Below are 11,934 nucleotides of genomic sequence, written 5' to 3'. Positions count from 1 at the left end.
ACTTACTTCGGAGCGAGTACACACCATCTATAAAGACATATCTAGAAATCCCTTCTATATGTCCTGCAGTCAAAATCCAACTTTTAAAACCACTGCGAGTGCTGCAAACTCCTCTGGAGTTTGAAGTTTGAGCTGATTATCGGGGTCTTCTGGTAGTTTGAAATAACAAATCTGTCTTGCCTGCTTGTAAAAAGGAATTTTTCTTAAAGGGATATTCCAAGTTGTTTTAAGTGGGGTTGTGTGAAGTAGAGGGTTTTCTTGATAAGTGAGTCAAGCTAACAGCTGCACAGTTATCGCTATTTAAAACAAATTTTCTTAGTGATATTAGAAAATATGAAGTGTTTCTGCACTGTACTCCAACCTGGTTGACAAAAAAGTGACAAAGCATACAAAAGTTTACAGCTCTTGCAAAAGCCGGATCACCTTTCCGACAGCAGGTCCCCAGCTGAGGTTTGTGCATTTTAGAGGTCGAGCAAGTTGAAGTCTGTCCAGACACTTGAAGTTTTTAGATACAGCAGGGGTCTTCTGGGACCCTGCAAAGGTCCCCTGACACGGGCAGCAGGTTTGGTGAAAGCCTGGTTCTCCTGAGGTCCAGCAGCTGTGGCTGAGATCAGACCCACGTCGAATTAACAAATTAAGATGCTGCAAACAGGCATCATGAAACATCATCATCCTCACACTGGTTAGAATATCAACTCATCTTCTCATCTTTAACTCAATTTTATTCAAACAGTACATTTTTCTAAAGAAAAAAAAGTGGAATTCAAAGTGTTTTACATTGCAAGGACAATACTTAAAAGAAAGAAGAAGAACTAATTTAAAAAGGTGCTAAAATGTATAGCTAGCAATAAATGTTGTTTAAAAAAACCCCAAAGTGGTTAAATATACAAGCGATTTACAGGAGACAAAAGAAAATTAATTAAAATATGTATTAAAAGAAGTTGTAAGCTTAGTTTTAAAAGCAGAAAGTGCATCCACAAAAATTTTCATGGAGTTACAAAAATGTTTAATATGTGGAATAAAGATGACTCCAAGGTTTGTCACAGTGGAGCCAGGAGCCAAAGCAACTCCATCCAGAGTAATAAATGGTTGGATAATGACTGTCTATTTATTTATTATATTTTATTGTACAGCACTTTGGAAACCTTTGTGTTTATTTAAACTGTGCTTTATAAATAAAGTGGATTGGATTGGATTGGACTGTCTGAGGTTTTCATGGCTAAAAACAATGATCTCAGTTTTAGCTTGGTTCAAAAAGAGAAAATTATGGCTCACGCAAGCCTTTATGTCTTCAAGACAGGCTTGTAACTGATTAGTTTTGATAGATAAATAGAGCTGGAAATCATTGGCATAACACTGGAAATGTGTACAATGTTTCCTGATAATGTTATCCAGAGGGAGCATGTGTAGAGTGCACAGAATTGGCCCAAGTCCACAATCCTGCGGAAAACCATGGCTAACTCTGGCAAGTGTGGAGGACACACTGTTAATATGGACAAACAGGAAATTGATTGAATAAATATGACTGAAACCAATCCAAAGCAGTGCCTGTGACTACGAAGTCTTTGTAAAAGAGCAGAAAAAAGGCTAAAATGACTACAAAGAAATATGAAAGTAAGTTGAGGGCATTTGGAAACATTGAAGACGCTTCTTAAAATTCAGCCAAAGAAACCATCAAATGAGAGAATCTCTCCTGAAAACTGATCCACGAAAGAAAAAGCAAGAAGTTCATGAGAAAGCAGCTCCGGTGTCGTCCAAAGGTCCAGCAGCAGAATGACGTCAGCATCATGTTAGGGGGGGCTGTGAATCAGGTGTTCATGGTGGAACTGATGCGAAGAAACCACAGCTGAAGAACACCGAAATGAACAAGAAGAGACAGAAGGAATGGACTTAGACTCGAGGGGTTTCTGGTTGCTGCAGCCGCTTCCTGTGAGGCACAGAGAAGGTGAACCTCAGGTGTGACCGGTAACGTCTCAGTTCATCAGCACATCAGCAGCCACATGAGGGAGCTGTAGTCTCATTCTTCAGCTCTTTGTGTTTGCTCTCAGAGAAAATATGTAGCTGAAATGTAAGCTGAGTGCTGTATGGTGGCCCTGATGTCCAAAACACTGCAACAAAAGGAAACAACAACAAAAAGAAAACAGAAAGCACGTCTTCTTGCAGCCGAAAACACGAGTTTTAAGATGTTTCTTTATTTATTGTTTTTCATTTGTCTGTGTGTTACAGTTTGATCAGAGTGTTTAGTTGATTATATTTCTATTCCTTTCTTAAAAAATCATAATCAACAATTTGTTTGATTAGTTTTCCTTCTTCCATCCTTCTTTGCTAAAGCTTGGTAAAAAATAAATGCACAAAGTATATGAAACATTACCCTCCCCGAGTGCACCTGCAGTCAGACTGATCCTCAGTAAACTTAAAGTGTGGGAATGATCAACTTGTTTTGAGCTCAATTTATTTTAGTTGTAATTATCATATCAAACATTGGGCGAAAGGCAGGGTACACCCTGGATAGGCCGCCAGTACATCACGGGGGCACACAGACACAAACGAGACAAACAACCACACACACACACACTCCTGAGGACAATTTTAGAAACACTAATCAAACTAACATGCATGTTTTTTGGACAGTGGGAAGAAGCCGGAGTACCCGGAGAGAACCCACACATACACGGGGAGAACATGCAAACTCCACACAGAAAGGCCCCAGCCGGGAGTTGAACCTGGAACCCTCTTGCTGTGAGGCAATGGTGTGTAGCGATATTTGATCAAATATAAGGATTTATCAGACGTTCTCACTGTCTCAATAAACCTTAAACCTCGAATGTAGGCCACCACCTTCGAATGAAGGAAAAACACAAAATCTTACGATCCTGGTATGTTAAATTAATATTTCAATTAATAATCAGTCTCATATCTCGTTACTTTTGTGAATTCTTGTTTGGTTGGACAGACATTACGTAAAGAAAGCATACAACACAACCAGTGATTATACATTTATATAGATATATGAAATATTTATTAAAACGATATGACCAAAGACATGAACCTTAAAACAAACAGGAGATGCATTGAATATGGGTGATTACAATACAACACTAAGTGAATGGAAAATAAAATATGGGGAATGGAGAGATACTGGATTTATTCAAATAGTTTAGGTTGGTTCACTATTTGAAACTAAAGACTGACATCTTGGATAAACTTATCATTCTAATGGTGAAAGTCTCGAGACACATATCTTTTAACCGTCTGTAAGATGAAAACGCGTCTTTCTTACTTTACGTCCTTTTAGTCAGCTCAGAACACAGCAGGTAGTAGCCACGCGGGGTCCGAGGGGATTTCTCTTGGTTCCGCTCTCAGGGCCTTCCTTGTTGTGGATGACTTCAGCGGACTTCTCAGCAGTTGCCTGGGCGTTTCGCTTCTTTTCACCGGGAAACGGGAACGGGCCGGTATCGAGGACCTCATCGTGCAGGATGACAAAATCGTCCAAGTGTCAGAGTTGCTGGTTTCTGACCACTCTGATGAGGTGAACTGGAGTTCACAGAATGTTAACAAAAGTTGCTTGGCGTTGGCTTTCTTGGTAGGAAAAATTGTGATGTCTTTAGCAGCAGCGGAGGTTTAAAATGTGCGACGTAAAAAGGACATGGGTGACGATGGGCGAACAAAAACACAGAAAGCTTCTATCTTTAGACTACTTCATTCTGTCTCTATCTTTGTTCGGATTCTCTTCTTCTTCTTCCTATGAGTCTTTTCCATCTTCTTCCTCCATCCTGTCTTCTTCTGCATCGCTCATTCTCTCCGCATCATTCTATTGTCTCTCTCCCTGTTTCAAAGGGGATTATCCCATAAGATAAGACAAGAACTGCACTGGAACTGGAAACTCTCTCAACTCTCTGATACTCTCTGAAAACTCTGAAAACTCTGATTTTGGATCGCGGGTTCCGTGGTTTGACTCGCGGAGGCGGGGCATGACGTAGGCTTACGCTACTCTTTCAGCCAATGATATGCCTGAAACTGTGGTGACGTCTGCCTGGGTGTGTGTGTAAGGCGATCTGTTTTTCAACGTTTATATAGAGATTCCTGGATAAAACAAAGAAACTCTTATTTCTCCATTACTTCCGTCTCATAGAACATTTGTCTCGATGATTCTGAAAACACCACAACTTGTTAAGATATGCAGATTAAAGATATAACATAGTAGGCTTATGATATAAGGACATCAAATAACACATAACATGACATAGACGATTATGAGTCTCAAAATTCAGATGAATATCTCCAAAGTTGTGACATATGAATAGCGAACCACACAATGTTAATTTTCTGTGTTAACAATGGAGTACAAAAAAGATACGGAAGGGACATTGTTTAAGTTGCATTACTGCATATAATTTGTCCAGTTTACTGACTCTGTGTGGATTTAACTATTCAACACTACAGACCACTAGGAGGCAATGTGGTTCCATAGGTGGGTTGGTCACTTTTCAACAAGATCATTTCTTCGTCACACTTTAAGCCAGAATCGTGCAAATTGTCTCTATATGCATCTCATGACTTCGCTGGGAACCTGAAAGAACTTGTACAAAGTTATCAAACACATTTAATACAGTTTTAAGATTCGGCTGAAAGTGAATCTAGGTAACAGTCATTTCAGTCTTATTTAGGCATCTGGTTCTCTTATCTGGGGGAAATGAGGGTAGAAGGTCAACTTACATTTATTGGTCCAGATAAGATAGGGAATGGGTTAGTCTCCCATTTCTCCAAAAAGGGTTCTTTGTTTATTCAGTTTAAGTTGTCAATGCCTTCTCTTAACTTTTATGGCCAATGTCTGTTGCTAACTCCCCAAAAGCTTTCACAGGTTGAAGATTGACGTAAATTAGGCCATTTCTGTCCCTCTCCTTTGTGTAGACTTTCCACATCTGGTCCTTACCCAGAAAAACATCCCCCACAGGAATGCTTGTATCTTCCAGAGGTTTCCACACTGGAGCATGCTACAGGTGCTAACCACCACACCACCGTGCAGCCCTAGTTGTAATTGAATTGTAGAAAAGCAGAATTCAAAGTGTATTGTGTGTATGTAAATAAAACATTAATATGTTTGTATGTTATTATCAGTGTGCTCAATCATTACATTAATAACATCGAGTTCTTAATCGTAGCTTACAAACTTCTTACTTTATGGGTTTAAATACAGGTGTAAAAACTGCAGTTAAAATCACACTCAGATGTTTATTGTAAATATTCTAAAACTTTAGATGATAAAATACTAATTTCAGTTCAATGTTACAATAATAATTCTGTGAATACAATCTTAAATAACAGAAAAATATAAATATATTTGAATATGTTTGTTTAATTACAGCAACCTTAAAAGTCTGAGGTACATATCCTGTCAACAAAGAAAGATTGATCAAATCCAATATGGAAGTGTTGATTAAGGGGAAAACATCTGGTTGGGATTGGGTCTAAAATACAAGTTGGTGGTTTAGAAGAGACTATTGCTGTCGTTAGCTCAGAGAGATCAACTGGGCAGAAGCCGTCTAAATACAAATCAGGTTCTAAAGATACTTCTAAAGCTGCGTTACTTGATGATACATCAGTGATAATATTGGGAATTTTCTCTCTGATAGAAACAATTTTACTAGTAAAGAAGTTCATTAAATCATCACTGCTGATAAATTAAAGGAATACCTGGCTCAACAGAGCTCGGACTCTTAGTCAGACTGGCTACAGTGCTGAAAAGAAACCTGGGATTGTTCTTATTCTTTTCTATCAATGATCAGAATCAGAATCAGAATTACTTTATTAATCCCTTGCGGGAAATTCCTTTGTTGCAGTGCTCTCATTACAGGAAAAATGAGATGATGAATAATAAGCAGTTCTAGCTTTACGAAGGGCTTTCTTATACGTTATTAAACTATCTTTCTTGACTAATTGAGACTCTTCTAATTTAGAGGAACGCCATTTTCTTTCCAGCTTTCTTGCAGTCTGCTTTAAAGCACGCAGCTGTGAATTATACCAAGGAGCCAACCTCTTCTGACTGATTACCTTCATTTTCAGAGGGGCAACATTGTCCAATGTTGTACGCATTTACTATAATTGTTTAAAAATAGTTCAAAGTGTGACATCAGCATACTTCTCATATAGTTCACTTTTTGTTAGTACATTGGCTTCATATTGAAAATATAATTACAATTTATTTTTTAACCAGGGAAGACCATATCAGCACCGGTCAAAGTGCTCAGATCCTTTTTTAATTTTAATATCACACAATAAAGTGAATTCTCCCACTTTCGCAGCTCAGATTGACAACACTGAGGCGCTGATGTAAAAGCAGGAGATTGTTGCTATATATGTTCAACTGTTGGTTTTCCTCATCTGTTGTTTTGAGGTTTGGATGAAAAAAAAAAGAGTGGGAATGTGTTCATTTTGGACTCACTGTTGGATAATTATTTCTAGCAAACAAAGAAAATAATTTTCTCCAGGAAATCCTCACATCCAAGATATAAATGACCTGACTGATAATTTAAAGTGTTTGTTCCATCTTCAGATGTTGGATGAACAGATTTTAATTTTCAGTTCCTGACAGAAGACTGATGTAATCAGATCATATTCATATCGAGAGGCTGGAATCTGAGATGATTTCCTTTAATCCTGAAGAGAGTTTAGTTTTTATGTTTCTTTCCTAAAGCCAGATTGAATTATTTCCATTTATCCATGTATTTTAATGACAAATTTATGTAATTTTTGACTATTTATAGACTCAACTGGGCTTTTTTTCATGTAAATTATTAATTTTGGAGAGTTTTTAGATTGTAAATATCACCTTTTTGAGTGAGACTTGTATTTTCTAAGGGTAGATTTTGTATTTACTCATTTTGATTCAAATTAAACTTTACAGTAAGTAAAATAAAGCGCCTTGGCGTGTACTTGAGTAAATGTACTCGTTACTTTGCTGCTGGGTGTTCGCGGTTAACAATCTCATTAAAACTACACTACCCATAAATCCCAGCGTTGAGCCTTGTTGTAGGAAATCCGCTTGCGGCGGATTATTGTAATCCGACAGAGCGTCTGAACGACACATCGGATCACGACAAAAAAAAAAAAAACAAAGCGCAGCGGCCTGTAACAGATGCACCTCGTCCGAGAATAAAGGGATAAAGTCGGGATATGATCTGACGAGCCGCGCGGTGCTTCTGGAGCCTGTGATCGGCGCTGCCCGGGCCGCTTCCTGGACCATCGATTCATCCAACACAGTGACAGCGGCTCGGCGTCACTTCACCGCAGAGCGCAGCGCGGAGGAGCAGCTTGAATTCGCTGGATAAAGACACTCCCTCCCTCCCTGCTCCCTTCCCCGTCAGGGTTCAGTCCAGCTCAGCCTGGAAGCCGAGTCCGGTTGCCCTGTCTGCTGCCCCGAGCCACATCACTAGCTAGCGCGGCTAGCTCAGCCCAGCTAGCCTGCTAGCTAGGAAGGAATTTGTCAAGTTTGGTCCGGAATTTTGCTCCTTCTTCGCCTGCTGCCCAAAGGGAGGGAGAATGTCGGCCAAAGACCAAAACAAACTCTCCACCGTTGAACGACCCATCAAAGGTACGTGGCATTTATTTCTGTAATTTCCCCTCAGGGTCAGGAAGTCAGCGGGGGCTAACTGAGGAGCTAAGTGTAAGCGGAGCAGCGGGATGTTAAACTAGCCAGCCCCGCCAACGGCTCATTTACTCAGGGCTGTTGCATCAAGCTGACTGCCCACTCAGAGCGGAAAGAGGCCGCCAGGTTTATCAATCAGCCAGGTAATCAATCCAGCCGCAGCTAATGAGTTAGCCTTAGCTTAGCTGTCCAGAGCGCCAGATGTTTGACATCCTGCCTTGAAGGCACACAGGTTCAGGTTCACCCGGACAAATGGCTTCTGTTTTTGGAGCAAAACTGCAGGCATGTGGCTTCATGTGGCCGATAACCAAGCGCCTCGAGGGTGTAAATACTGCCTGCAGTTTTAGACTGAATGTGTGTTAAATTAGTCTGGATATAAAACACTTCACCTGCCAACAGCTGTTTGTGGAAATTACTTTAAACACTGTAATGGCTTGTAAGGCTGAAATACGGGGTCTGCATGTCTTAAAAATCCTTGAATTCTGGTCCATTAAAAGGCTTTGGAAAGCGTTAAATTTCCCCTAGGTTATGGGAATTTTGATGTGGATAAATACACAACTTAATCCATCACAATAAAGTAAATAAACCAATTTCAACTGGTTGATAAAACCATTCATTTTCCTTCACGTCTTTATTAGAAATCAGCCCCTTTGGACACAGATGGACTCTTAAAGAATCAAAACGCACAGTTCTTTATTAGTTTAAAAAAAAAACAAGTTAAAACTTCACTTGTCTCAAACCATTTGTCAGTTTTCTTGTAATTTCTTTGACATTTCACACACAACAAATTTGATTTAGGTGGTTACTTCAGTCTTGGAACTGGAAAATAAAATGGTTCTAATTTGTGGCGTCCAGAGAGGCAGCAGGTTGCGTGTCAGGGATGGTCAGGTATGATAGGCTCAGTGGGTTAGAAAGGCTTAAGAGAGCGTCTTATCATTAAATCTGCCATCTTAAGGCTGCAGGCGGCTCAGGAAGTCGATTGGCTTTACCTGCTCATTCAGCTGCAGCCTGTTTCTATAACAACAGACACTACAAGACAATTTCTACTTTTTTCTAACCTTTTATAGACAGAACAGTCAGTTGAAACTCAAAGAAAAATACCTGACAGGTTAAAATATTGATGAATATGAGATTTTTCTTAAAGACTTAAAATGCAGTGTATGAGTTAATGATTGTTGCCCACACCTTTTCCTATCACAGCAGCTGTCTAATCAATGAAATGTCTGACAATACAGATGATTACTCACATCTGCTTTCCAGAGCAGGCACCAAAGCAGTTTAAACCAGTTAAATAATTTCATGCTGGAGTTATATGCTCACATTATTTGAGTTTGATATCAAACTGATCATCTTTTAAACACCTGACGGAATCTGTTTACATATATTCCTGTTTTATTGCGCCTCTGATAGCTGGAGCTGTCCGTTTTCTGACATGTTTCGACATCTCAGCAGTTCGCAGCATTCTTTGTGTGTGTGAACACACTCATGGATCTGTTCTGGCTGCTTTGGTCTTTTGGCTTAGTTACAGATGGTAACTGAATCAGTTGGGCTGTTTGCATTGGCTTCCATGTGTAATGATTGTGTCTTCATTCATGATTGATGGAGCTGGACCTGAGGATGAGCAGGTTCAGTGTCCTGTTGTGGGTCACAGGACGGAGCTCCACGCCTACCTCAGCTCTGGGCTCCTGCTTGTTTTCATTCAGTGTTCACAAACCAAATGTTGAGTCACATGATTATAAAGTGATAGATGATGCTAACAGTTTTACAGAATCAGTCGTCCAGAATGTAGGAGCAACAGAAAAGTTTCTAAAATCCTTTTTACACGAGTAAAAAGGGGGGAAAAAACATTAACTCTTGAGGCTTTTGAGTACAAAGTGAAAGTGTTTGATCATCGTTCAGTCTCTTGTCTATTACATAGTAATTTGAATATTATATAACAGTCAAATTATGAGGATATTAATCACCACCAGTCTGATCAGCATATATGGGAATACAACATCCATACGTGCTAATTTTTACTGAGTGTTCTGCACACGAAGCTGAAAGGGTGATCACAGCTAAATTTTTCTGAGTTTTACAGGCTGTAAGGTTTCTAATGGAGGGTCTGAAACATAACAAATAACTCCAGTTTCATGTTTGCTGTGGCCCTCAGAGCTCTGAGGATCAACTCACTTCTCCGGATGATGGGTAAAGATTTAATCGTCTTGTTTTAGTGGGCATACTGTTTAAAGAGCCTGTTTAAACACATTACCTTTGGTGTGAATACACTGTAAGCGTTAGCTTAAGTGATACACCTCACTGAGATGTCAGTAAGGGTGGAGTGATGACTCAGTGGGAAAAGGGGATAGGGTTGAGGTGGTAGATTAATAACAGTACAAAGTTTTTTACACATTCCCGTCAAGCCTGGACATATATGAGGTTGTTGAGTCATGTGTGAAACTACAGGTTGAGGTTGATCCACAGCTTATCCACTTCTGAGGTTAGAGAAACCTTCTGTTTGGGTAAACTTTGCTGCTTTCACGAACGACGCTGTCATCATGCAGCTGATTATGTGACTCCGGCTTGATGTGTGTGAACACACACTGACGCTGGGCCGATCCACCTCATCTGGCATGTGTGAATCATAGAATTTTTCTACTGATAAGGACGGCTGCACAATTAATCAAATTTGAATTAAACGGACACGATTGTTTGATATTCAAAATGATCACAGCTGTTCTAGATGCTTCCTGGATGAAGTTTGGACTTGTAGCGACACAAGGACAGATCTACAGGAACAGAGAGAAGGGCGTGCAAGCAGAAACCAAAGAGCTGATCATCATCTGTTGTTTGATAATCCTTTGGATTTAGAGCGAGTGATGTTAACCAAGAACAGATCATCTGCAGAGAGAGCTGCAGAGTTACTGAAGCGTCTGAAAACAAACTGCATGAAGGCCAAGAAAAGCCGTCCAATGGTTGTTAACGTGAACGGTCCAACATCAACCAGCACCGACTCTGTTTTCTACAGGTTTGAGTTGTTTAAACACAAAGCGAAATCAGGGCCCCGTTTACAGAAAAGTGGAATAAAAACTTTTGTTTTCACTAAAATCGGTGAATAATCGTGATGTCCGTATTGATCCTGCACGATCCCTGCTCATAAACCACAAGGGGAATGTAGAAAAGGGTCAATAAACAGATTTACAGTTTGTTTTTTTTTTTTTTGTTTTTTTCTCCTTAAAGCAGGGCTCAGTAATACGGGGTTTGTTTACCATGCAATACACACCCCAAAGCTGTAGGGGGAGCTCCGTAGAAAATAGGCGACAGTCTAGCCAGACTGTCGTAAACCCACCAGAGGCAATTTACGGTTTATTTTTCAAGACACTGGCAGAGAGTTGGAGAAGACGACGGAGGTTCGCGATGTCTTCAAAGGTATGTAGTAAAAGTAATTATCAAAGCAGTATAAAAGCAAAGAATGAATTGTAAATTGTATCAGGCTACCTGGCTCGGCTCAGAGCCCTTTACGACCTGCCGTGAAGCAGTAGTTCTCGGCTCTCGTGTGTCGCGAGACTTCCAGAGCTAAACAAAGCACGCGGCGCCACAGGCAAAGTTGCAAGCGCTGTTTCGGGCTAGGGCCACCAGATGGAGATGGAAATGTCACTGTTTTCATCGGAACGGGTCAGCCAAGCAAACTGATAATTGCCAAGCAATTTTATGACTATGAAAAAGTTGCATAGCATGTCTTTAAAATGGCCCCTTTTTTTGATTGAAACTAAGTATTAACATCCATTAAAGAGTTCACGATCTAAACATGTAAAGAGACACTTTAACATGTCTGTTGGACCAATCCAACATGGTGTTGGATAAACAGTCAGTTAAACTGTGTATTTTTACCATAAAGTTTAAATACTTTACCATTATGCTGGTTTCACACTCACTGCATTGTGTGTGTGTTTCTGAACTGGTTTGTTGCCTGTGTGTGTGTGTGTGTTTATTCAACCTGGTCTCGTAAAAAAGGCGTGGTTATTGCACGCCAAGTCATTTAGCGTGTTATTTACGTGTCATTTTACGCTACGTATTTTGAGGAAATGACCTGCTGCCCTGTACCTTTGCACTAACCATTTGACATAACATTTGAACGGCGTAATATGACACGCCCAAAGCTTAAAATTAGTGTAAATGACCCGCAATGAGTGCCAAATGCGGTGTGCTGCTTAAATGCATTGCCATGAGAACTAACCACTAACATGAAAGTTACCCATAAACCTGCTTCATTTAGCACAGAAATTAAAATTAAATCCTCATCAAAACAG

At 40.0% G+C, this 11,934-nt stretch overlaps 1 protein-coding gene across 3 annotated transcripts in view; it reads left to right on the top strand.

The window, feature by feature from the left end:
- The first annotated feature begins 7,007 nt into the window (after positions 1-7,007).
- ppp3ccb (protein phosphatase 3, catalytic subunit, gamma isozyme, b) overlaps positions 7,008-11,934 on the top strand; it is a 36,865-nt gene continuing 31,938 nt past the window's right edge. For all 3 annotated transcript variants that reach the window (XM_075455509.1, XM_075455508.1, XM_075455507.1), the window contains exon 1: positions 7,008-7,591. In XM_075455509.1, the coding sequence (XP_075311624.1) occupies positions 7,540-7,591 (52 nt within the window). In that variant the 5' untranslated portion in view covers positions 7,008-7,539. The remainder of the gene's footprint in view (positions 7,592-11,934) is intronic.

This window comes from Odontesthes bonariensis, chromosome 22 (genome assembly GCF_027942865.1).
Source record: "Odontesthes bonariensis isolate fOdoBon6 chromosome 22, fOdoBon6.hap1, whole genome shotgun sequence".
Taxonomy (NCBI): domain Eukaryota; kingdom Metazoa; phylum Chordata; class Actinopteri; order Atheriniformes; family Atherinopsidae; genus Odontesthes; species Odontesthes bonariensis.
Note: the sequence above shows the minus strand (reverse complement) of the source record. Positions and strands in the feature narration are given on the sequence as shown.